Genomic DNA, 25,494 nt, shown 5'->3' on the forward strand with positions numbered 1-25,494 from the left:
AAAGAAAAAAGACTAAATAATAAGGCTGAATAAGCTGATCTATAGCATGTTAAATGGTGGTTGCCTGTCTATGAATGGTACACCCCAACCACTAAGCTCACAGAAGTGGTTTGACCCAAGTCCTCAGCAGCCAATGACATTGACCTCTTCAAACTGATTTTTAGGGTGTACTTCAGTGTATTTCACGTGAAATACATGTTAAATACCCACTGATTTTTCACTTGTAAACAACACTATTTAACATGTTAAATAATATTGGATATAACATTGGAGTAATATAGTATTTTAAGAAGCTCTTAAAAATATATATAAATGACTTTACCATGTTGTGCAGCGCCGATAAATAAATAATATTAAATACGTGTTGTCTACGCATGAAATACACGTATTTAACGTGTTGTTGACGCGTTAAAATTCACGTGTATTTGACCCTCTTGGCCTTCCATACACATGAGATATAATGAAAGGAGACGTGAAAAAAGGACATCGCTTTGTTTTGATATGGATTACTTTATCACAGAATATTTGTTCGGGAGCACTTGTTTAGTTTAAAAGTAGACATGTGAACCTTTCTATAGATATATCTCTCATGTCTCTTCTTTGAGTATTCATGGAGTTACAGTTCATTTTAATGACGTGTTTGTAAATGAAGATCAGCGCAGACCAAGGCTGCAGACAGCACACCTTGTTTGTTATCTTTATTTTATAAGTGCCCAAAGTTTTGTTGTTATTATGTTTGTATCCAAAAAAAGTAGACCCTTTACAGAGACACGTTAAAATTCACGTGTATTTGACCCTATTGGCCTTCCACACATTAGACGTGAAAAAAGGACATTGCATTGTTTTGATATTGATTACTTTATCACAGAATATTTGTTCGGCAGCACTTGTTTGGTTTAAAAGTAGACATGTCAAGCTTTCTATATATATATATATATTTATATCTGTCTCTTCGTTGAGTATTCATGCGTTACACCCAGTCAACATTGATATGTGGGCCCCATATGGGTTATACCTGGGCAGCATGGGTTCTATGTGGGCATGGGATGAAGACGGGCAATTTATGTGGGTCCCATGTGTTTTTCACAATGTGGGTCCCATATAGGTTTTACCATATGGGACCTTTATGGGATCAATATGGGCATGGGCTGAAGATGGGCAAATTACATGGGTCCCATGTGTGATTCACAATGTGGGTCCCATTTAGGTTTGAACATATGGGACCTTCATGGGATCTATGTGGGCATGGGACACAAATGGGCAATTTATGTGGGTCCCATGTGTGTTTCACAATGTGGGTCCCATATAGATATGAGACATTTATGGGATCTGTGTGGGCAAAACGATTTTCAGACTTAATTACATCTTTACACCTTTAAACTATATTGGTTAAAAGCCACTTTTTAGGAATAAATATTGAAGATTGGCAATGGGATGAAGCACAAGAACAAGTTAATTCTTCTTCCGTGTGTATACATCGACTTCACCTGTCTAAACTAAAGCTCTCTAATATATTTTCCTCTGTAGACCCACTATGTGATAGGTGTGGTCTAACACCAGCATCATATATTTTGGAGTTGTCCTAAGATTGGTAATTATTGGATTTCAGTTTTTGAGATGCTGTCAGAAGTGTTGGGAAAGCAGTTGGATCCAGACACAATTTTAGCTGTTTTTGGTGTCAGTGATAAAATAGAACAAAAAATATATAAAAATTTTTGCAGCATGTAAGCCTTTTATCAATTATTTTAATAAGAAAGCAGTAGTTGAATTCTAAGTACCCCCCAAACCCTTATTTTCTTTTTCCATACCCGGTATATTATTATGATATTAAATCTAGTGCTAAATCAGGATTTGTATAAAAGTGTAAAAAAAAATTGTATTGTAATGTTGTTTTGTTTTTGTGCCAACGTAAAAAAAAACGAATAAAGATAATGTTTTTAAAAAGTATTTTAAAATTAAAATTATCAATATTAAAATGTTACCCTGCCTAAGCAAAAATAAATTTTCCTTTTATTGCACACATGTTAGCAGGGACAACCCTTTTAAAATTATTTTTATTTTTATTTTAACTCTAGAGTCTAGAGTAGAATTACATCGGTCTCACATGGGACTTTCCTCTATACTCTCAAATGTTCTCACAACCTTCCGCTTGACAAAGTAGTCCTGTTGTATTAAAATTTGAGTTCGTTTTTATTTCACATAATATTATATAATATAATATCATATGTCAATTATCTTGGCTGAAAATAAGCGTATATTTAAATTTATAGCTGTAAAGATTTTAATAGTAGAATAAAAGGAATTCCCGCGCTGCGCGCGGATACAGTCTCTTCTAAGCACAGTGGTGCGGCAGCACGGACGGACGGCTTTCCTGTTACTGGTGTAACAGTCAGCAGCACTCAGCGGACGTCACGGATCAGAAATAAGCAGGTAAAATGCATATTTTCAATAAATTGATTAATTATCCACGGTTTCAAGTATTGGGAACATTGTTTTGAATGTTTAAATTACCGATAACTTAATGTAGCCTTTAAAATTGTGATGTTGTATTTTTTTTCTGGCCGCGTTATCGTTAAAAATGGCTATAAAGGCTTTAAGCATGTCGTTTTTGTTGACTTAAAGGTGTAGTTTTGTTCTTGCCTGCCATTAATGAAGTAGGATTCTCGGTTGTTGTTCATTTATGCTTCACTTGTGCATTTTGTGGCCGTCTTGCCGCCATTTTTTCCACCTGAGTGGAAACTGAATTTCCACACAATTTATAGTATTAACCGCGTTTGAATGGCAAAATACTTAGTTTTTAATACATTTGAAGTAACTTGCTCCTAAAAACGGCAGGTGGGGTGGATTTCAAACAGTTTTGAGACTACCATTGTTTAGGCTTTTCTGTGCGCGCAGGCCGTAGAAAGACCTAGGTCATCAGTTCCATAAGGTTAAAGTACGTTACCTCGATACATTTTTTTCATGTTCACAGACATAATTTGTCCTCTGAATGACACCTTTGCTGTCAAACTCCTCTTATGAATGTCTGCATGACATGTATAATTCAGTTTAGTTTCCAAGAATGGCATGAAAATTTTCTCTGTGAGACGCTGGAGGAACGATCAACTCTTGAAAGCGTTGTTAGGGAGGGCGCTGGTGCAGCCTCCGTGTTGCCAGATTCAGGTGTAGTGCTTGGGCGTCGTGACGTCATTACTATGCAGTCCATTTACCACTTAGCGTGGCCGCTATGTTGATGGCCCGCTACTGCGCAGTAATGTGCTCATGCTTATAATGGGGAGGGACTTCGGTATCAGTTGTTATAGAAATTTTTAAAATATTACTATACCAGCAATATCCTGCAAGCATTTTGTGCACTTTTGAGCAGATTAAAGCATTTATGATTGGCCATTGTTTTCATGTGCTCAACAGATATCTCTGTGATTGGGTACAATGATCACCGATTAATGTTATTCACTGAGCACTTACACAGACACACGGGAGCATATGAAAGCCACATCTGTCAGCGGATCCCTAATATATCTGCTCATAGACAGATCCTCTGAAATGCTGCTTTCAAATTGTCCTGTGTATATCGGTGTAAGTGCTCAGTGAGGAGGGTGAAGCGATGATTGTTGTGAATCAGACATATCTGTTAAATGCATGAACTCAAGTGCTGGAAATGCTGGTATCGCCACATTTTGGCCATTGGAAATGCGCTATATAAATAAAAATAATAATAATAATAATTATTATTAAAATGATTACTATTATTTAAAAGAATATCAGTTCCGAAGTAGGTACTATTGCCAACGCTATAAAAAATAGAAAATCTAAAATGAACTTCATGTTCTGAGATTACTCTGCAGATGAACTGATTTATGCATGTCATCTACAAATGATTTTGTTTGTGTTTGTTCTTAGGCTGCAAAGGTAGCAGATATTGGTGGTTCTTCACTGGATGATGCTACGAGGAGGATGATGAGATTCCGGATTTCAAATGAATTGGCGATCCAGTACAATCTCTTTGGCCGTCTTGGCAAGAAAAAATTTTCGTCTTTGACGTCATATGTGGTGAATGTGTTTTTAATGTTATTTAATGTAATTGAATGACATAATTTTCATTTTTGGGTGAACTATCCCTTTTAATATATCAATCTAGTAGTAAATGCAAAAGTAAAAAGCATTGAATAATGTGTTTCTTGTATTTCATTTAAACACTTCTATGAAAGATTGTATTGCTGTACTGTACAAAGAATAATAATAATAATAATAAAAAATCACAAAGCTGAAAAAGCATTTTCAGGAACAATGTTTGGATTTGAAATCAAAATAATGGATAAATGTACTGTCTGTAGTAAACAGCCACGGATCAGTTGCAGACTCCTGTGTGAAAGCACAAGGAGATTCTGTGCTGCTTCAGACCCTCAATACATGGCTAAAAATCTTGATTGGATCATCAAAGTTATATCTTGATAAAGCTTGTAATGTATGTAAAGCATGAGTTTTTTTACTATTTGGCTTTTAGTCATTCTCTTATCTACAGCAGTAAATATTAACATATGGGTAACACTATTTTACAGTGTTTGTAACATTTTACATATTGTTGAAATAAACTGCACATTAATTTAGTTCATTTAGTTAATTCATCATATACTTAGCCTCCTGTCAGTGCAAACCTACAAAAAATTAATTTCAGTGGAGGGACAGAAGATGAATCAATTTTGTTTAGAAGACGAACAAGTTTTATGGGTTTGGGACAACATGAGAGTGAGTAAATTACAATTTTCATTTTGGGGATAACTTACATTTTAATGCTGTAGTAAGTAAAATGTTGTTAATTAACATTACTAAGTAGTGATATGTACACCTACACTGTGACAAGGACACTATAAAATAAAATGTAAACCAAGTTTAAAGCTGGACATTTCATATGATTAAATGTGTAAACTTTTGTTTTTATAGGTGGACTGAAGAAGAACACAATGACCAAGACTGTGAACCAGAAAGACTCTCAAAAAAAGGGACTCTCCAAATGGTTCACGGGGGCTAGAAACAGGGGCGGAAAGAGAGCAATCAGGTCACAGCAGTCTTCAGGACTGTGATCAGTTTTGTATGTCCATCCATACAAATTGTTGAGACAAAGTATTTTAATACTGTATTGTAAGTTGAACAGTTTTTGTGTTTTATGTAGTCGTTGAAGTGTTTAAAAGGGATTGTTCACCCAAAATATAAAAATCTTTTCTCTCTCTTCTATTGATTTTAAACCAGTGGTGTCAAACTGATTCTGGAGGGCAGAACTTGGCTCCAACCCTAATTAAAAGTACCTGATCCAGCTAAACAAACCCTTCAGGATTATTTTAAAACTAGATGTAATGTGTGTTGGAACAGGGTTGTAACTAAAATACGCAGGGCTGTGGCCCCCCAGGGGTTTGACACTGCTGCTTTAAACCCCATAAGCCTTTCATTCATCTTTGAAACACAAGTGATGTTATTAATTAAATTAAGATATTTCTGTCTCTCCATATAAAGTCTATTCATGAAATTCCATATATATATATATATATATATATATATAGTACAGAACAGACCAAAAGTTTGGACACACCTTCTCATTCAAAGAGTTTTCGTTGTTTTCATGACTAGGAAAATTGTAGATTCATACTGAAGACATCAAAACTATGAATTAACACGTGTGGAATTATACATGGAATTATATACATAACAAAAAAGTGTGAAACAACTGAAAATATGTCATATTCTTGGTTCTTCAAAGTAGCCATCTTTAGCTTTGATTACTGCTTTGCACACTCTTGGCATTCTCTTGATGAGCTTCAAGAGGTAGTCACCTGAAATGGTCTTCAACAGTCTTGAAGGAGTTCCCCGAGAGATGCTTAGCACTTGTTGGCCCTTTTGCCTTCTGTCTGCGGTCCAGCTCACCCCTAAACCATCTGGATTGGGTTCAGGTCCAGTGACTGTGGAGGCCAGGTCATCTGGCGCAGCACCCCATCTCTCTCCTTCTTGGTCAAATAGCCCTTGATGCCTTCAGTGTGACGCTACAATTTTCATAGTCATGAAAATAAAGAAAACTCTTTGAATGAGAAGGTGTGTCCAAACTTTTGCTCTGTACTGTGTGTGTATATATGTGTATATATATAATATATGTATATGTATGTATGTATGTATATGTGTGTTTTTTTTTTTTTTTATGTTACATACGTTTGGTTATGTAAAACCAGCTGTTGGGATAGTATCACCTTGTTTTAAAATAAACTGGTAATTTTGGTGTTTAACACTTGGTTTTAATTTTGGTGTAGAAAAACTTATATTGAAAATGTCTAAATTATAATAAAGTGCTTGATATACTGAACTTTTAAATTGCACCTTTAATATAATTTTATTTATTTTTTGTAGATGAATGACCAGTGGAATAGTCAAGAAGATGTATGATTATGAATGTTGCCCAGTTTAGCCCCACTTAGGTTCTTTATGAAATTTATATGGGCTAATTCATACAGGGCCCACATGGAACCCATGGACAAACCCATCTGGGCCCCATGTTTAAAGTCATATGGGGCTCACATTGGCCCCACAGCTGTTGTGTTGCCTGGGTCATATGTGGGACAAATATGGGTCTTATATGTGTTGCCCAGTTGGGCCCCACATTAGCCCCAGTCAGGCCCCACCTTTATTTTGTTGTATGGGTCATAAGTGGGACCAATATGGGTCTTATATGTGTTGCCCATTTGGGCCCCACATTAGCCCCAGTTAGGCCCCAGTTGGGATTCATATGGGTTAATTCAGATAGGGCCCACATGGAACCCATGGACAAACCCATGTAGGCCCCATATTTACAGCCCATATGGGGCCCACTTGGGCCCCACGATAGAATGTTGGCTGGGCAGTTACTTTTTTCCCCTCGATGTCAAATGATATTTCGTTTTGCACGGCTCAACAAACACCTGGATTTTTCTCTTGTTTGTTCTAATGAGTGGATTGTGTGCATTAATATTTTAAGAAGCTCTTAAAAATATATATAAATGACTTTACCATGTTGTGACGATGGATAGCAATTGATGTGACGTTCAGAACTTCAGCCTGACAGATAAAATCTCACAAGCACATATAAACACTCATTTTCATGTGTATAATATATTCTTCTAAGTGTTTTGTGCCGTTTCGCTGGAGGGTTTTAATGTGAAAGGCTCGGAATTCTCTATTTAGACTTAAAGGGCCGGTTTCCCGTACGGGAATTAAGCCTAGTCGTAGACTAAATGTCATTTTAAACCTGGATTTATTGAAGTAGCTTTCTCACACATGGATTACAATAGTCTCAGACTTGCACTAGTCTAGACTTAAAACAATCGGATTTCTAGAAGTAGGATTAGACCTAATTCAGATCTAAATGAAGTCTTAAATTAAACCTGGTCAGAAGCAGGTTTAACCTCAGATTAAAAACTTCTTGCCTCAAGGCTCACGTTCATAGTAGCAGAAAATGGATTACCTTGACTATTTCAACGACAATCAGAGACCACCACCAAGACCAGAAAGAAGGTTGCTGAAAGACAGGAGCAACCCACTAAATGACGAATGAACCTACATTTTCTTTACCGTTTCCGTATGTCAAAGGAAAATGCAACGGAAATAATTGGTTTGCTGCAGCCCAAGCTTTCAGGTGACTTAGTCAGGGGCACTCCTATTTCTCCTTCCTTACAAATATTAATTACCTTAAGGTTTTTGGCATGTGGAACCTTCCATCGTGAAACTTGGGATTTGTGTGGTGTAGGTGAATCAACAGTGTGCAAAATAGTACACAGAGTCTGCAGTGCTATATGTGAACTGAAAAAGGATTTCATCAAATTCCCAAATGCTGCTGAACAGGCCACCTACAAGGTAGATTTCTATGAATATGGTAACTTCCCTGGAGTCATTGGTTGTATCGATGGCTGCCACATTCCCATCAAGTGTCCCTCTACAGCAGATGCTGAGGAATTCAGAAATCATAAAAACTGGTTTTCAATAAATGTACAAGGAGTGTGCACTCCCACTATGCAGTTCTCCAATATTGTTGCACGTTGGAAAGGTTCAACCCATGACTCAAGGATTTTCCACAACTCCTCTTTGTACGGTCAGTTTGAAACAAGACAACACTCTGGAATTCTACTTGGTGACAGTGGGTATGCACAGACAAACTTCTTGTTCACCCCCTATCTCCATCCAGTCAGACCAGAGCAACAGCGCTATAACCAAGCTCACATGCTCACCAGAGGGCTAATAGAGCGCATGTTTGGTGTATGGAAGAATCGTTTCCAGTGTCTCCGAAATACACTGCGGTTTGAACCTAGGAGGTGCTGCATTGTTATTATTGCAACAGCAGTGCTTCATAATTTTCTTAAACAGTGTGGCTGCCCAGACCCTGATATTGCAAATGATGATGACCAACATGTCCCTATCACTGAGCTAGCCAATGACAGAAATGGACTTGCTTACAGAGATGCTTTTGCTTTGCAGCACTTCTCATAAATGAGCCTTGAGTGATACATAAATGATTGGCATAGACAGGTAAAAAAAATTCATGAAATTATTTATTTAACTGAGATTTTGTTCCAAAGTCAGTTGACACTGCTGCTGCTTCATGTCGCTCTCTTTCATAGACAACTCAAGATGAAGGATTTTCATTTTGACTTCATGTTCTTCTTTTAAATATTGTAATTTACGTTCATGGAACTCTATGGCAAGTTTCTCATGAATGGTCATTCTTTTCCCTCTTGACCTGCTGCCTGGATTAGAGACTGCTGGATGCTGACTACTGCAGGAGACTGGATGCTGCTGCATGTTGGTGCTGGCTGCTGCTGGATTAATTTGAGCATCTTGACTGTTCCCTGCGCCCCCCAAGTCCTGTGTCAAGATCAGGTCATCTTTGTATGAAAAAAATAAATAAATAGCATTACATTTGACTTCAACAATAAAGGTCATTACATAATTTTTGTTACAAGACATGACTTGCATTTAATTATGTTGGATGGGATAGCACGTTACTGTAAATGAGTCTTTGAAAGATTCCTCACCTGAACTGTCCAAATGGTCATCATCTGGAATACCTTCCAGGGGTTGCTGACTTTCAATAATCCCAGCCAACAAGTCCCCCAACTCCTCTGTGTCTGGTGGAACTGGGAGTCCCCCGCCTGTCTTGAAACGCTCTTGACGCATAGCAGCAGTTGTTTTTTTCAGGTTTATTTTTATGTTTTTCCACAGGACCTTTACAAGATAATATATACTCTGAAGTAGGACTTCTATATAATATTGTTTTCTTTTTACATTTCATTAATGAAAACATTTATAATTGACTGATTTGTAAGAATGGGGCAACAATAAATCTTACCTGAACTTGTTGGAGTGTCCGTTTGGTTACTTTTTCATTTGAGTTGAATTGATTCAATATGGAAATCCATGCCTTCTTCTTCTTGTTTTCTGTACCTGAATCATGCTGTTTGTTTTCAATTACAGGATAATTTGATACAATTTGTTTAAAAAGGGTCTTCTCAAATTCACTGAAGTTTTTTGAGCGTTTTCTTCTGCCTTGATCCATTTTTTGGTTAAGTATAATGACTCCTGTTCCACACACTCCTTAAGACTAATGAATTACAAGTAGTCCATACCAGGTTTTTATAGCAACCTCTCCTTAGCCACATGTGCATGCCATTAATCTAATCGGGTTTCCAAAAGATGATCTCACTTGTCCTTGATTACCTTAATCTGAGACTCTGTAGTCTAGAACTAGTTAATCCAAATTTAAGCAACATCTCAGAAAGTCAGTTGTTTAGTGTGGATTAATTTAAGTAGAATTAGCCTAGTCCTGGTTTATTTTAAGCCATTAACGGGAAACTGGGCCAAAGTGTTCAGAGACATCGCGAGCTCGCGGACATTTGGCTGCCGCGAATATATCATGTTATTACTTTAAACAGTTCAGAAACATCTGAATTCAGCTATTGCTGTGTTCTAACGTGTGGATTGCGTGCAATCGTCGATATAATTTAATTATAAAAGGTCTTAAATAAGAATAAATTCGCTCGTTGCGAGCTCCGTGGAGACAGCCTGAGCTGAGCAGCCGTGATTAGTCTTTCTGACTGCTCTCTGCCCAGACATCAAGTATTCATAAGCTGTATCACGCTGTCAAATTATATTTCATTTTGCACACATAAACAGTTCAAAAACACCTGAATTCTGCTCTTGTTGTGTTCTAATGGGTGGATTCGTGCAATTCGCTGTGATATTATTTTTGGAAGCGCTCATTTCTCTCTCGTCTTTCTCTCTGTTCTTTGGCCAGAGACATAATTTACGTTATAAAACGTATTCTTAAAATACACATTTCTGTTTTAATAAATGGTCATATTAAATCATAGCATAACACATAAGTAGGTACAAAAATAATCAGTGATGCATGCGACCCTTTTGGTCTCAGTGTAGCTCCCTGCTTTACCATGTTATGCAACGCTGAGCAATCGCTGCGATGTTCAGCCTGACAGATAAATCTCACAAGCACATATAAACACTCATTTTCTTGTGTATAATATATTCTTCTAATTGTTTTGTGCCGTTTCGCTGCAGTGTTTTAATGTGAAAGGCTGTAATTTCTCTGTGGACTTCAAGTGTTCAGAGAAATACATCGCTAGCTCGCGGGCAGTTGGCTGCCGCGAATATATCATGTTATTACTTTAAACAGTTCAGAAACATCTGAATTTAGCTCTTGGTGTGCTCTAACGTGTGGATTGCGTGCAATCGCCGTTTTAAAAGGTCTTAAATAAGAATAAATTCGCTCGTTGTGAGCTCTAAGAGACAATGCCTCCAGCAGCTGACCAGCCGTGATTCTTCTCTCGTCTGACTGGTCTCTGCCCAGAAATAAATTATTAATGAGCCCTGACCCCTGTAATCAGATATGTTGGTTTAGCTTGTCAGTTTGAGGGAAATTGTATTATTTACTTGTATTTTTAACCAATGTAAAAGTGAAAGTAAACAAAACTCCGGGTATTGCAACCAGTAGGGGCGCGATTTTTCTCAGACAATGGAAGTCTATGGGTAATGAGTTTTTACATTTAAAAATTAATAAAAAAAAAACTTTAAGTCTGATCATTCTGAAAAGATATAGCAACCTGCACCGCTCTATCCCGCAGGTGTCTGCCGAGTTTGGGGCTTGTGGCTTTAAAGCCCTAGGAGGAGTAGCGTTTAGAATTTCTGTGTCAGAAAAATAATAATAAGAAAAAGAAGAAGTTTAAATAGCATAACAGTATGTTGGCTTGTTGCCAAGCCAACATAATAACTAGATAAAAAAGTTCGTCAAGACAAACTTTAAGTTGGCTTGAGAAAGCCTGGCCAGTTTAAAGAGTTTAAAATTAAATTTTAAGTTAAGTTAAAAAGTTTGATAATTGCTATGCAGTTGCTAGGGTACCCGGAGTGGTTGCTAAGGTGTTGCTAGGGTACCCGGAGTGGTTGCTAGGGTGTTGCTATGCGGTTTCTAGGGTACCTGGGATGGTTGCTAGGGTGTTGCTATGCGGTTGCTAGGGTACCCTGAGTGGTTGCTAGGGTGTTGCTATGCGGTTGCTAGTGTATCTGGGATGGTTGCTAGGGTGTTGCTATGCGGTTGCTAGGGTACCCTGAGTGGTTGCTAAGGTGTTGCTATGCGGTTGCTAGGATACCTGGGATGGTTGCTAGGGTGTTGCTATGCGGTTGCTAGGGTACCCTGAGTGGTTGCTAAGGTGTTGCTATGCGGTTGCTAGGGTATCTGGGATGGTTGCTAAGGTGTTGCTATGCGGTTGCTAGGGTACCTGGGATGGTTGCTAGGGTGTTGCTATGTGGTTGCTAGGGTACCTGGGATGGTTGCTAGGGTGTTGCTATGCGGTTGCTAGGGTACCCTGAGTGGTTGCTAAGGTGTTGCTATGCGGTTGCTAGGGTATCCGGGATGGTTGCTAGGGTGTTGCTATGCGGTTGCTAGGGTACCCTGAGTGGTTGCTAAGGTGTTGCTATGCGGTTGCTAGGGTATCTGGGATGGTTGCTAGGGTGTTGCTATGCGGTTGCTAGGGTACCCTGAGTGGTTGCTAAGGTGTTGCTATGCGGTTGCTAGGGTAACTGGGATGGTTGCTAGGGTGTTGCTATTCGGTTGCTAGGGTTTTGTAATGAGGTTGCTAGGATACCCTGGGTGGTTTCTAGGTTAGTTTGGATAGTTGCTAGAGTGTTGCTATGAAGATAGATAGATAGATAGATAGATAGATAGATAGATAGATAGATAGATAGATAGATAGATTAGAAACAGATTATAGATAGATAGATAGATAGATAGATAGATAGATAGATAGATAGATAGATAGATATTTAGAAACAGTCAGAAGATAGATAGATAGATAGATAGATAGATAGATTAGAAACAGATAGATTGTAGATAGATAGATAGATAGATAGATAGATAGATAGATAGATAGATAGATTAGAAACAGACAGATTATAGATAGATAGATAGATTAGAAACAGATTATAGATAGATAGATAGATAGATAGATAGATAGATAGATAGATATTTAGAAACAGTCAGAAGATAGATAGATAGATAGATAGATAGATTAGAAACAGATAGATTGTAGATAGATAGATAGATAGATAGATAGATAGATAGATAGATAGATAGATAGATAGATAGATAGATAGATTAGAAACAGACAGATTATAGATAGATAGATAGATTAGAAACAGATTATAGATAGATAGATAGATAGATAGATAGATAGATAGATAGATAGATAGATAGATAGATAGATAGATAGATAGATATGATATGATAGATGAGTTTGAATGAGTTTGAATGAGTTTGAATGGGTTAGTAATAGTACATAGGTTAGTCTGATTGAGTCTAATGGGCTTCAGTGTGTTTAGATTTGAATTTTTGACAGTTGGAGTTTGACGGAATGTTCAGTTGAGCAGAGGCTTTTCAATGTAAGTCTATGGGAGTTTTTATGATCTTTAATCTTCAGTTTTATGAAAAGTATAAGTCCGATCAGTCTAAAAAGATATAGCAACTAACTTCAGATCAGTCTGAAGAGCTGGGCTGAGTTTGTAGTTTGTAGAGTTAAAGCTCTAGGAGGAGTAGCAGTTGAAAATTTAGTCTCAGAAGAATAATAATAACTAGATAAAAAAGTTCGTCAAGACAAACTTTAAGTTGGCTTGAGAAAGCCTGACCAGAAAGTCTGAAAAGTTTGAAAAGTTTGAAAAGTTTAAGAAGTTTAAAAAGTTTTAAGTTTGACGGTTTTCAGTCTGAGATAGATAGATAGATAGAGTTTGAAGATAGATAGATAGATAGATAGAGTTTGAATATAGATAGATAGATAGATAAAGTTTGAAGATAGATAGGTAGATAGATAGAGTTTGAAGATAGTGTTTGAACATAGATAGATAGATAGATAGATAGATAGATAGATAGATAGATTAGTTTTAATATAGATGGATAGAGAGATAAACATCTAACATTACCATGTTGCTAGCATGATTTTAGCATGATTAGCATGCGACTAGCGACTAGCATGTTGCTAGCATGATTTTAGCATGATTAGCATGCGACTAGCGACTAGCATGTTGCTAGCATGATTTTAGCATGATTAGCATGCGACTAACATGTTGCTAGCATGATTTTAGCATGATTAGCATGCGACTAGCATGTTGCTAGAATGATTTTAGCATGATTAGCATGTTGCTAGCATGATTTTAGCATGATTAGCATGTTGCTAGCATGTTGCTAGCATGATTTTAGCACGATTAACATGTTGCTAGCATGATTTTAGCATGATTAGCATGCGACTAGCATGTTGCTAGCATGATTTTAGCATGATTAGCATGCGACTGACATGTTGCTAGCATTATTTTAGCATGATTAGCATGTTGCTAGCATGATTTTAGCATGATTAGCATGCGACTAGCATGTTGCTAGCATGATTTTAGCATGATTAGCATGTTGCTAGCATGATTTTATCATGATTAGCATGTTGCTAGCATGATTTTATCATGATTAGCATGCGACTAGCATGTTGCTAGCATGATTTTAGCATGATTAGCATGTTGCTAGCATGATTTTAGCATGATTAGCATGCGACTAGCATGTTGCTAGCATGATTTTAGCATGATTAGCATGCGACTAGCATGTTGCTAGCATGATTTTAGCATGATTAGCATGTTGCTAGCATGATTTTAGCATGATTAGCATGCGACTAGCATGTTGCTAGCATGATTTTAGCATGATTAGCATGTTGCTAGCATGATTTTAGCATGATTAGCATGTTGCTAGCATGATTTTAGCATGATTAGCATGCGACTAGCATGTTGCTAGCATGATTTTAGCATGATTAGCACGTTGCTAGCATGATTTTAGCATGATTAGCATGCGACTAGCATATTGCTAGCATGATTTTAGCATGATTAGCATGTTGCTAGCATGATTTTAGCATGATTAGCATGTTGCTAGCATGATTTTAGCATGATTAGCATGCGACTAGCATGTTGCTAGCATGATTTTAGCATGATTAGCATGTTGCTAGCATGATTTTAGCATGATTAGCAGGCGACTAGCATGTTGTTAGCATGATTTTAGCATGATTAGCATGTTGTTAGCATGATTTTAGCATGATTTTAGCATGATTAGCATGCGACTAGCATGATTTTAGCATGATTAGCATGTTGCTAGCATGATTTTAGCATGATTAGCATGTTGCTAGCATGATTTTAGCATGATTAGCATGTTGCTAGCATGATTTTAGCATGATTAGCATGCGACTAGCATGTTGCTAGCATGATTTTTAGCATGACTAGCATGTTGTTAGGATAGATAGATAGATAGATAGATAGATAGATAGATAGATAGATAGATAGATAGATAGATAGATAGATAGATAGATAGATAGATGAGTTTGAATATAGATAGATAGATAGATGAGTTTGAATATAGATAGATAGATAGATGAGTTTGAATATAGATAGATAGATAGATAGATAGATAGATAGATAGATAGATAGATAGATGAGTTTGATGATAGATAGATAGATAGATAGATAGATTAGTTTTAATATAGATAGATAAGTTTGATAGATAGATAGATAGATAGATAGATAGATAGATAGATAGATAGATAGATTAGTTTTAATATAGATAGATAGATGAGTTTGAATATAGATAGATAGATAGATAGATAGATAGATAGATAGATAGATAGATGAGTTTGATTATAGATAGATGAGTTTGATTATAGATAGATAGATTAGTTTTAATATAGATAGATGAGTTTGATAGATAGATAGATAGATAGATAGATAGATAGATAGATAGATAGATAGATAGATAGAGTTTGAATATAGATAGATAGATGAGTTTGAATGAGTTTGAATGGGTTAGTAATAGTACATAGGTTAGTCTGATTGAGTCTAATGGGCTTCAGTGTGTTTAGATTTGAATTTTTGACAGTTGGAGTTCACGGAATGTTCAGATGAGCAGAGGCTTTTCAATGCAAGTCTATGGGATTTTTATGATTTTTAATCTTCAGTTTTATGAAAAGTATAAGTCCGATCAGTTAGAAAAGATATAGCACACCCGGCGACATCAGTCTGAAGAGCTGGGCTGAGTTTGGAGTCTGTAGAGTTAAAGCTCTAGGAGGAGTTAGAGTTGATAATTTTGTCTCAGAAGAATAATAATAACTAGAATTAAAAGTTAGTGAACTAACTTTGATGTTGGCTTGGCCATCTTGGCCATGGAGCAAAAGAGCCAAAGTACTTGTGTGCCCAACATTGAGTTGCCCCGCTGCAAAATTAATACACATAATAATGCCATAAAAAAATACACCTGCAACAGTCTTTTTCCATGCTCCCTTGCTGTTTTCTTTTTTTAATAAAAAGCCTGGGCTATGATAACAGCTATGACAGGGTTGTCTAGCTGGATGTGAAATAAGTCATGCCTATTTTTCTCATGTATGTATTTCACAGTCCTGCCACCGTTGCGTAGTGGGCAACGACACACAAGATTACTGAAACAATGCATTTTAAATCAAGGAGATCATAAGGGGTCCAAGCACAATGGTTTGTATAGATGATGCAGTTACACACTGTTTAAAATTGTTTAATTTGTACTGTATGTTCATTCTATTTATTTATTTGTGCTATTTACATAATGTTTACTTTTTTTTAAGTTTGTTTTTGTTAATGTAAAATAGCACTGCATAGTCTTCACTGTAAGATAAAATACACAATCAAACCAAAATGTATTCAGACACCTTCAACATTTCTCACATAATCACAGTTTATTTGCTGTAGTTTAGAAACTGGTAATAATATATGACAATAACTCAGAACAAATTCATCTTGATAATTTCGGATAACTTTGATAAAAAGATATGTAATGGAATCAACCAAAACTTCAGACTGTCAGTATGACAATATTTACACAACTATCAATACTTTGTTGAACAGTTACCAAGCAAGAAATGCTTAATTTGGTTCAGTCTGTGGTGTGAAAAGGTTGCATTAACAATTAAAGAAAGAAACACTTAAGCAAAACATGGGCAGGTCCTTAATTATTATTTTTTTAAATCAATTTCACTGGTAGCCTACTGTATGAAGAATTAGTGGGTATAATATTTCACAGATCACTATTTTGCCATACTCACTTACATAAATGAACTAGTGGCCTGCACCCACTAGTAAAACAATTCTATCTTATTTTTGGATTGACTTTGGATAAATTATTGTACTACAAGGTAATTCAGTCAAGAGCAGTAAGTGATTTACTTTCATTTTCATACATTAAAGACTCTGACAGCAGAGCTAGTAAATTAGGCGCGGTCCCTTTAAGAGACAAACGCATCCATTATGATGATACACATCCGATTTGTTTTTTGCAAATCTTTACTTTCACTTAAGACATAACCACATACTTATTCGAACACACTTTCCAACACGGGTATTTCGACATATTTTGTATGTATTTGTTGTCGGTACAAAAGCAAGAAGACTTTGAGACGCGTCTCTGCTTGCTCCCTGAACAACACCGCGCTGCTGAATTGAGCTCTTTTGCTTTTCGCTCTTTTTTCTGTTTATTTAAACTGCGATTTGAATTTGTTCGTTCAGGTCCAGGAGGAAGTGAACGTCCTGAACGACAGCTCTGTTCAGTGTTGCTGTCCCTGTCCGCGATACGCGCGGCTCTCTCTCGTGCACACGCGCCATCAGCGGCTCAGTTTAGTTTCCCGCAGCTCGGGGCTGAAGCCAACTTGATGTGTTGAATGCTCGGAGCACGTTATAAAACGTATTCTTAAAATACACATTTCTGTTTTAATAAATGGTCATATTAAATCATAGCATAACACATAAGTAGGTACAAAAATAATCAGTGATGCATGCGACCCTTTTGGTCTCAGTGTAGCTCCCTGCTTTACCATGTTATGCAACGCTGAGCAATTGCTGCGACGTTAAGCCTGACAGAGAAATCTCACAAGCACATATAAACACTCATTTTCATATGTGTAATATATTCTTCTAATTGTTTTGTGCCGTTTCGCTGCAGTGTTTTAATGTGAAAGGCTGTAAATGTGTACTTCAAGTGTTCAGATAAATACATCGCGAGCTCATCTGTGACGTTCAGCATGATGATTCAGTTAGAAACCAGCTAAGACCAGCGTGACAGTGGCCAAAACTACTTTAAAACCATATAATATATTATTCTAATTGTTTTGTGCCGTTTCGCTGCAGTGTTTTAATGCGAAAGGCTGTAAATTCTCTGTGGACTTCAAGTGTTCAGAGAAATACATCGCCAGCTCGCGAGCAGTTGGCTGCCGCGAATATATAATGTTATTACTTTAAACAGTTCAGAAACATCTGAATTTAGCTCTTGGTGTGTTCTAACGTGTGGATTGCGTGTAATCGCGTTTTTAAAAGGTCTTAAATAAGAATGAATTCGCTAGTTCTCGGCTCCGTGTAGACAGCCTGGGCTGAGCAGCAGTATTTTTAACCAGTTTAAAAGTGAAACGAAACCCGACTCCGCCCCTAAATGTCATTGCAACTGTAGGGGCGCAATTTTTTTATTTTTTTTTTACATTTAAAAATTAATAAAAAAAAAACTTTAAGTCTGATCACTCTGAAAAGATATAGCACACACCACCCCTCTATCCCGCAGGTGTCTGCCGAGTTTGGGGCTTGTGGCTTTAAAGCCCTAGGAGGAGTAGCGTTCAGAATTTTTTTCTCAGAAGAATAATAATAATAAAAATAAAAATAAGTTTAAATAGCATAACAGTATGTTGGCTTGTTGCCAAGCCAACATAATAACTAGATAAAAAAGTTCGTCAAGACAAACTTTAAGTTGGCTTGAGAAAGCCTGACCAGAAAGTCTGAAAAGTTTGAAAAGTTTGAAAAGTTTAAGAAGTTTAAAAAGTTTTAAGTTTGACGGTTTTCAGTCTGAGATAGATAGATAGATAGAGTTTGAAGATAGATAGATAGATAGATAGATAGATAGATAGATAGATAGATAGATAGAGTTTGAATATAGATAGATAGATAGATAAAGTTTGAAGATAGATAGGTAGATAGATAGAGTTTGAAGATAGTGTTTGAAGATCGATAGATAGATAGATAGATAGATAGATAGATAGATAGATAGATTAGTTTTAATATAGATGGATAGAGAGATAGATTAGTTTTAATATAGATGGATAGATAGATAGATTAGTTTTAATATAGATAGATAGATAGATTAGTTTTAATATAGATAGATTAGGTTTAATATAGCATGTTGCTAGCATGATTTTAGCATGATTAGCATGCGACTAGCATGTTGCTAACATGATTTTAGCATGATTAGCATGCGACTAGCATGATTCTAGCATGATTAGCATGTTGCTAGCATGATTTTAGCATGATTAGCATGCGACTAGCATGTTGCTAGCATGATTTTAGCATGATTAGCATGTTGCTAGCATGATTTTAGCATGATTAGCATGCGACTAGCATGTTGCTAGCATGATTTTTAGCATGACTAGCATGTTGCTAGCATGATTTTAGCATGATTAGCATGCGACTAGCATGTTGCTAGCATGATTTTAGCATGATTAGCATGTTGCTAGCATGATTTTAACATGATTAGCATGCCACTAGCATGTTGCTAGCATGATTTTAGCATGATTAGCATGTTGCTAGCATGATTTTAGCATGATTAGCATGTTGCTAGCATGATTTTAGCATGATTAGCATGCGACTAGCATGTTGCTAGCATGATTTTAGCATGATTAGCATGTTGCTAGCATGATTTTAGCATGATTAGCATGCGACTAGCATGTTGCTAGCATGATTTTAGCATGATTAGCATGCTGCTAGCATGATTTTAGCATGATTAGCATGTTGCTAGCATGATTTTAGCATGATTACCATGTTGCTAGCATGATTTTAGCATGATTAGCATGCGACTAGCATGTTGCTAGCATGATTTTAGCATGATTAGCATGTTGCTAGCATGATTTTAGCATGATTAGCATGTTGTTAGGATAGATAGATAGATAGATAGATAGATAGATAGATAGATAGATAGAAACAGTCAGAAGATAGATAGATAGATAGATAGATAGATAGATAGATAGATAGATAGATAGATAGATAGATAGATAGAGTTTGAAGATAGATAGATAGAATGATATATAGATAGATAGATGAGTTTTGATTATAGATAGATAGATAGATGAGTTTGATTATAGATAGATAGATAGATAGATAGATAGATAGATAGATAGATAGATAGATAGATAGATGAGTTTGATTATAGATAGATAGATAGATGAGTTTGATTATAGATAGATAGATAGATAGATAGATAGATAGATAGATAGATGAGTTTGATTATAGATAGATAGATAGATGAGTTTGATTATAGATAGATAGATAGATAGATAGATAGATAGATAGATAGATAGATAGATAGATAGATAGATAGATAGATAGATGAGTTTGATTATAGATAGATAGATAGATAGATAGATAGATAGATAGATAGATAGATAGATAGATAGATAGATAGATAGATGAGTTTGATTATAGATAGATGAGTTTGATAGATAGATAGATAGATAGATAGATAGATAGATAGATAGATAGATAGATAGATAGATAGATTAGTTTTAATATAGATAGATGAGTTTGATAGATAGATAGATAGATAGATAGATAGATAGATAGATGAGTTTGATAGATAGATAGATAGATAGATAGATAGATAGATAGATAGATAGATAGATAGATAGATAGATTAGTTTTAATATAGATAGATGAGTTTGATAGATAGATAGATAGATAGATAGATAGATAGATAGATAGATAGATAGATAGATAGATAGATAGATTAGTTTTAATATAGATAGATAGATGAGTTTGAATTTAGATAGATAGATGAGTTTGATTATAGATAGATAGATAGATAGATAGATAAATAGATAGATTAGTTTTAATATAGATAGATGAGTTTGATGATAGATAGATAGATAGATAGATAGATTAGTTTTAATATAGATAGATAAGTTTGATAGATAGATAGATAGATAGATAGATAGATTAGTTTTAATATAGATAGATAGATGAGTTTGAATATAGATAGATAGATAGATGAGTTTGATTATAGATAGATGAGTTTGATTATAGATAGATAGATAGATAGATAGATAGATAGATAGATAGATAGATAGATAGAGTTTGAATATAGATAGATAGATGAGTTTGAATGAGTTTGAATGGGTTAGTAATAGTACATAGGTTAGTCTGATTGAGTCTAATGGGCTTCAGTGTGTTTAGATTTGAATTTTTGACAGTTGGAGTTCACGGAATGTTCAGATGAGCAGAGGCTTTTCAATGCAAGTCTATGGGATTTTTATGATTTTTAATCTTCAGTTTTATGAAAAGTATAAGTCCGATCAGTTAGAAAAGATATAGCACACCCGGCGACATTAGTCTGAAGAGCTGGTCCGAGTTTGGAGTCTGTAGAGTTAAAGCTCTAGGAGGAGTTAGAGTTGATAATTTAGTCTAAGAAGAATAATAATAATAACTAGATAAAAAAGTTCGTCGAGACAAACTTTAAGTTGGCTTGAGAAAGGCGGTGCAGAAAGTTTGAAAAAGTTAGAAAAGTTTGAAAAGTATAAGAAGTTTAAAAAGTTTTAAGTTTGATGGTTTTCAGTCTGAGATAGATCAGATAGATAGATAGATAGATAGATAGATAGATAGATAGATAGACACAGTCAGAAGATAGATAGATAGATCTAGGGTCCCCAGGAGTGGTTGCTAAGGTGTTGCTAAGCGGTTGCTAGGGTACCCTGAGTGGTTGCTAAGGTGTTGCTATGCGGTTGCTAGGGTATCTGGGATGGTTGCTAGGGTGTTGCTATGCGGTTGCTAGGGTACCCTGAGTGGTTGCTAAGGTGTTGCTATGCGGTTGCTAGGGTATCTGGGATGGTTGCTAGGGTGTTGCTAAGCGGTTGTTAGGGTACCCTGAGTGGTTGCTAAGGTGTTGCTATGCGGTTGCTAGGGTATCTGGGATGGTTGCTAGGGTGTTGCTATGCGGTTGCTAGGGTACCCTGAGTGGTTGCTAAGGTGTTTCTATGCGGTTGCTAGGGTATCTGGGATGGTTGCTAGGGTGTTGCTATGCGGTTGCTAGGGTACCCCGAGTGGTTGCTAAGGTGTTGCTATGCGGTTGCTAGGGTATCTGGGATGGTTGCTAGGGTGTTGCTATGCGGTTGCTAGGGTACCCCGAGTGGTTGCTAAGGTGTTGCTATGTGGTTGCTAGGATACCCTGGGTGGTTTCTAGGTTGGTTTGGATAGTTGCTAGAGTGTTGCTATGAAGATAGATAGATACATAGATAGATAGATAGATAGATTAGAAACAGTCAGATTATAGATAGATAGATAGATAGATAGATAGATAGATTAGAAACAGACAGATTATAGATAGATAGATAGATAGATATAATAGATAGATTAGAAACAGACAGATTATAGATAGATAGAGATAAAATAGATAGATTAGAAACAGACAGATTATAGATAGATAGATAGATAGTTTAGAAACAGACAGATTATAGATAGATAGATAGATAGATAGATTAGAAACAGACAGATTATAGATAGATAGATAAATAGATTAGAAACAGACAGATTATAGATAGATAGATAGATAGATAGATAGATAGATAGATAGATTAGAAACAGTCAGATTATAGATAGATAGATAGATTAGAAACAGACAGATTATAGATAGATAGATAGATTAGAAACAGACAGATTATAGATAGATAGATTAGAAACAGACAGATTATAGATAGATAGATAGTTTAGAAACAGACAGATTATAGATAGATAGATAGATTAGAAACAGACAGATTATAGATAGATAGATAGATAGATAGATAGATAGATAGATAGATAGATAGATAGATAGATAGATAGATAGATAGATGAGTTTGAATGAGTTTGAATGAGTTTGAATGGGTTAGTAATAGTACATACAATATGTACATAGTACATAGACTATGAGTTTAATGGGCTTCAGTGTGTTTAGATTTGAATTTTTGACAGTTGGAGTTTGACGGAATGTTCAGTTGAGCAGAGGCTTTTCAATGCAAGTCTATGGGAGTTTTTATGATTTTTAATCTTCAGTTTTATGAAAAGTATAAGTCCGATCAGTCTAAAAAGATATAGCAACTAACTTCAGATCAGTTTGAAGATCTGGGCTGAGTTTGGAGTCTGTAGAGTTAAAGCTCTAGGAGGAGTAGCAGTTGAAAATTTTAGTCTCAGAAGAATAATAATAATAATAATAATAAGTTTAAATAGAATATCAGTAAGTTGGCTCTCTCAAGCCAACTTAATAATAACTAGATAAAAAAGTTCGTCAAGACAAACTTTAAGTTGGCTTGAGAAAGCCTGACCAGAAAGTTTGAAAAGTTTGAAAAGTTTGAAAAGTTTGAAAAGATTGAAAAGTTTAAGTTTAAAAAGTTTTAAGTTTGATGGTTTTCAGTCTGAGATAGATAGATAGATAGATAGATAGATAGATAGATAGATAGATAGATAGATAGACACAGTCAGAAGATAGATAGATAGCTAGATAGATATATAGATAGATAGAGAGATAGATAGATAGATAGATAGATAGATAGATAGATAGATAGATAGATAGACAGTCAGAAGATAGATAGATAGTTAGATAGATATATAGGTAGATAGATAGTTTGAAAATGTGAAAAGTTTAAAAAGTTTAAAAAGATTTAAGTTTAAGAAGTATAAAAATGACAGTGTTTAACATATTGTTAGCATTACAAGCAAGTGACTATCATGTGACAAGCATGTACTTAGCATGATTAGCAAGGTATCTAGCATGTCGCTAGCATAATTAGCAAGTGACTAGCCATGTCGTTAGCATGATTAGCAAGTTACTAGCATGTCGCTAGCATGATTAGCAAGTTACTAGCATGTCGCTAGCATGATGTTAACATGATTAGCATGTTTCTAGCATGCGACTAGCATGTTGCTAACATGATTTTAACATGATTAGCATGCGACTAGCATGTTGCCAGCATTATTTTAGCATGATTAGCATGTTGCTAGCATGATTTTAGCATGATTAGCATGCGACTAGCATGTTGCTAGCATGATTTTAGCATGATTAGCATGTTGCTAGCATGATTTTAGCATGATTAGCATGTTGCTAGCATGATTTTAGCATGATTATCATGCGACTAGCATGTTGCTAGCATGATTTTAGCATGATTAGCATGTTGCTAGCATGATTTTAGCATGATTAGCAGGCGAGTAGCATTTTGCTAGCATGATTTTAGCATGATTAGCATGTTGCTAGCATGATTTTAGCATGATTAGCATGCGACTAGCATGTTGCTAGCATGATTTTAGCATTATTAGCATGTTGCTAGCATGATTTTAGCATGATTAGCATGTTGCTAGCATGATTTTAGCATGATTAGCATGCGACTAGCATGTTGCTAGCATGATTTTTAGCATGACTAGCATGTTGCTAGCATGATTTTAGCATAATTAGCATGCGACTAGCATGTTGCTAGCATGTTTTTAGAATGATAAGCATGTTGCTAGCATGATTTTAGCATGATTAGCATGTTGCTAGCATGATTTTAGCATGATTAGCATGTTGCTAGCATGATTTTAGCATGATTAGCATGCGACTAGCATGTTGCTAGCATGATTTTAGCATGATTAGCATGTTGCTAGCATGATTTTAGCATGATTAGCATGTTGCTAGCATGATTTTAGCATGATTAGCATGCGACTAGCATGTTGCTAGCATGATTTTTAGCATGACTAGCACGTTGCTAGCATGATTTTAGCATGATTAGCATGCGACTAGCATATTGCTAGCATGATTTTAGCATGATTAGCATGCGACTAGCATGTTGCTAGCATGATTTTAGCATGATTAGCATGTTGCTAGCATGATTTTAGCATGATTAGCATGTTGCTAGCATGATTTTAGCATGATTAGCATGCGACTAGCATGTTGCTAGCATGATTTTTGCATGATTAGCATGTTGCTAGCATGATTTTAGCATGATTAGCATGTTGCTAGCATGATTTTAGCATGATTAGCATGCGACTAGCATGTTGCTAGCATGATTTTTAGCATGACTAGCACATTGCTAGCATGATTTTAGCATGATTAGCATGCGACTAGCATATTGCTAGCATGATTTTAGCATGATTAGCATGTTGCTAGCATGATTTTAGCATGATTAGCATGTTGCTAGCATGATTTTAGCATTATTAGCATGCGACTAGCATGTTGCTAGCATGATTTTAGCATGATTAGCATGTTGCTAGCATGATTTTAGCATGATTAGCAGGCGACTAGCATGTTGTTAGCATGATTTTAGCATGATTAGCATGTTGCTAGCATGATTTTAGCATGATTAGCATGCGACTAGCATGTTGCTAGCATGATTTTAGCATGATTAGCATGTTGCTAGCATGATTTTAGCATGATTAGCATGTTGCTAGCATTATTTAGCATGATTAGCATGCGACTAGCATGTTGCTAGCATGATTTTTAGCATGACTAGCATGTTGTTAGGATAGATAGATAGATAGATAGATAGATAGATAGATAGATAAGTTTGAATAGATAGATAGATAGATAGATAGATAGATAGATAGATAGATAGATAGATAGATAGATAGATAGATAGATAGATGAGTTTGAATATAGATAGATAGAAAGATGAGTTTGAATATAGATAGATAGATGAGTTTGAATATAGATAGATAGATAGATAGATAGATAGATAGATAGATAGATAGATAGATAGATAGATAGATAGATGAGTTTGATAGATAGATAGATAGATAGATAGATAGATAGATAGATAGATAGATAGATGAGTTTGATGATAGATAGATAGATAGATAGATAGATAGATAGATAGATAGATAGATAGATAGATTAGTTTTAATATAGAT

The 25,494-nt window shown here is 35.8% G+C and overlaps 2 protein-coding genes across 2 annotated transcripts in view; both read right to left on the bottom strand.

The window, feature by feature from the left end:
- LOC113053299 (extended synaptotagmin-3-like) overlaps positions 1 to 25,494 on the bottom strand; it is a 58,852-nt gene that overhangs the window by 10,892 nt on the left and 22,466 nt on the right. The gene's annotated exons all lie outside the window — the stretch shown is intronic.
- LOC113053310 (uncharacterized) lies at positions 8,535 to 9,900 on the bottom strand. Its single transcript, XM_026218233.1, has 3 exons — positions 9,359 to 9,900; positions 9,045 to 9,234; positions 8,535 to 8,894 (listed from the first exon to the last, which is right to left on the bottom strand). Exons 1-3 carry the CDS (start codon positions 9,563 to 9,565, stop codon positions 8,566 to 8,568), a joined length of 726 nt encoding a protein of 241 aa, XP_026074018.1. The 5' UTR covers positions 9,566 to 9,900; the 3' UTR covers positions 8,535 to 8,565.

Source organism: Carassius auratus, chromosome 34 (assembly GCF_003368295.1).
Source record: "Carassius auratus strain Wakin chromosome 34, ASM336829v1, whole genome shotgun sequence".
NCBI lineage: Eukaryota > Metazoa > Chordata > Actinopteri > Cypriniformes > Cyprinidae > Carassius > Carassius auratus.

Coding starts and splice junctions, on each gene's coding strand:
- LOC113053310 (XM_026218233.1), bottom strand. CDS start 9,565: ATGGATCAAGGCAGAAGAAAACGCTCAAAAAACTTCAGTGAATTTGAG. Junction 9,235..9,358: donor GGACACTCCAACAAGTTCAG/GTAAGATTTATT, acceptor TATCTTGTAAAG/GTCCTGTGGAAAAACATAAA. Junction 8,895..9,044: donor TGACCATTTGGACAGTTCAG/GTGAGGAATCTT, acceptor TTTCATACAAAG/ATGACCTGATCTTGACACAG.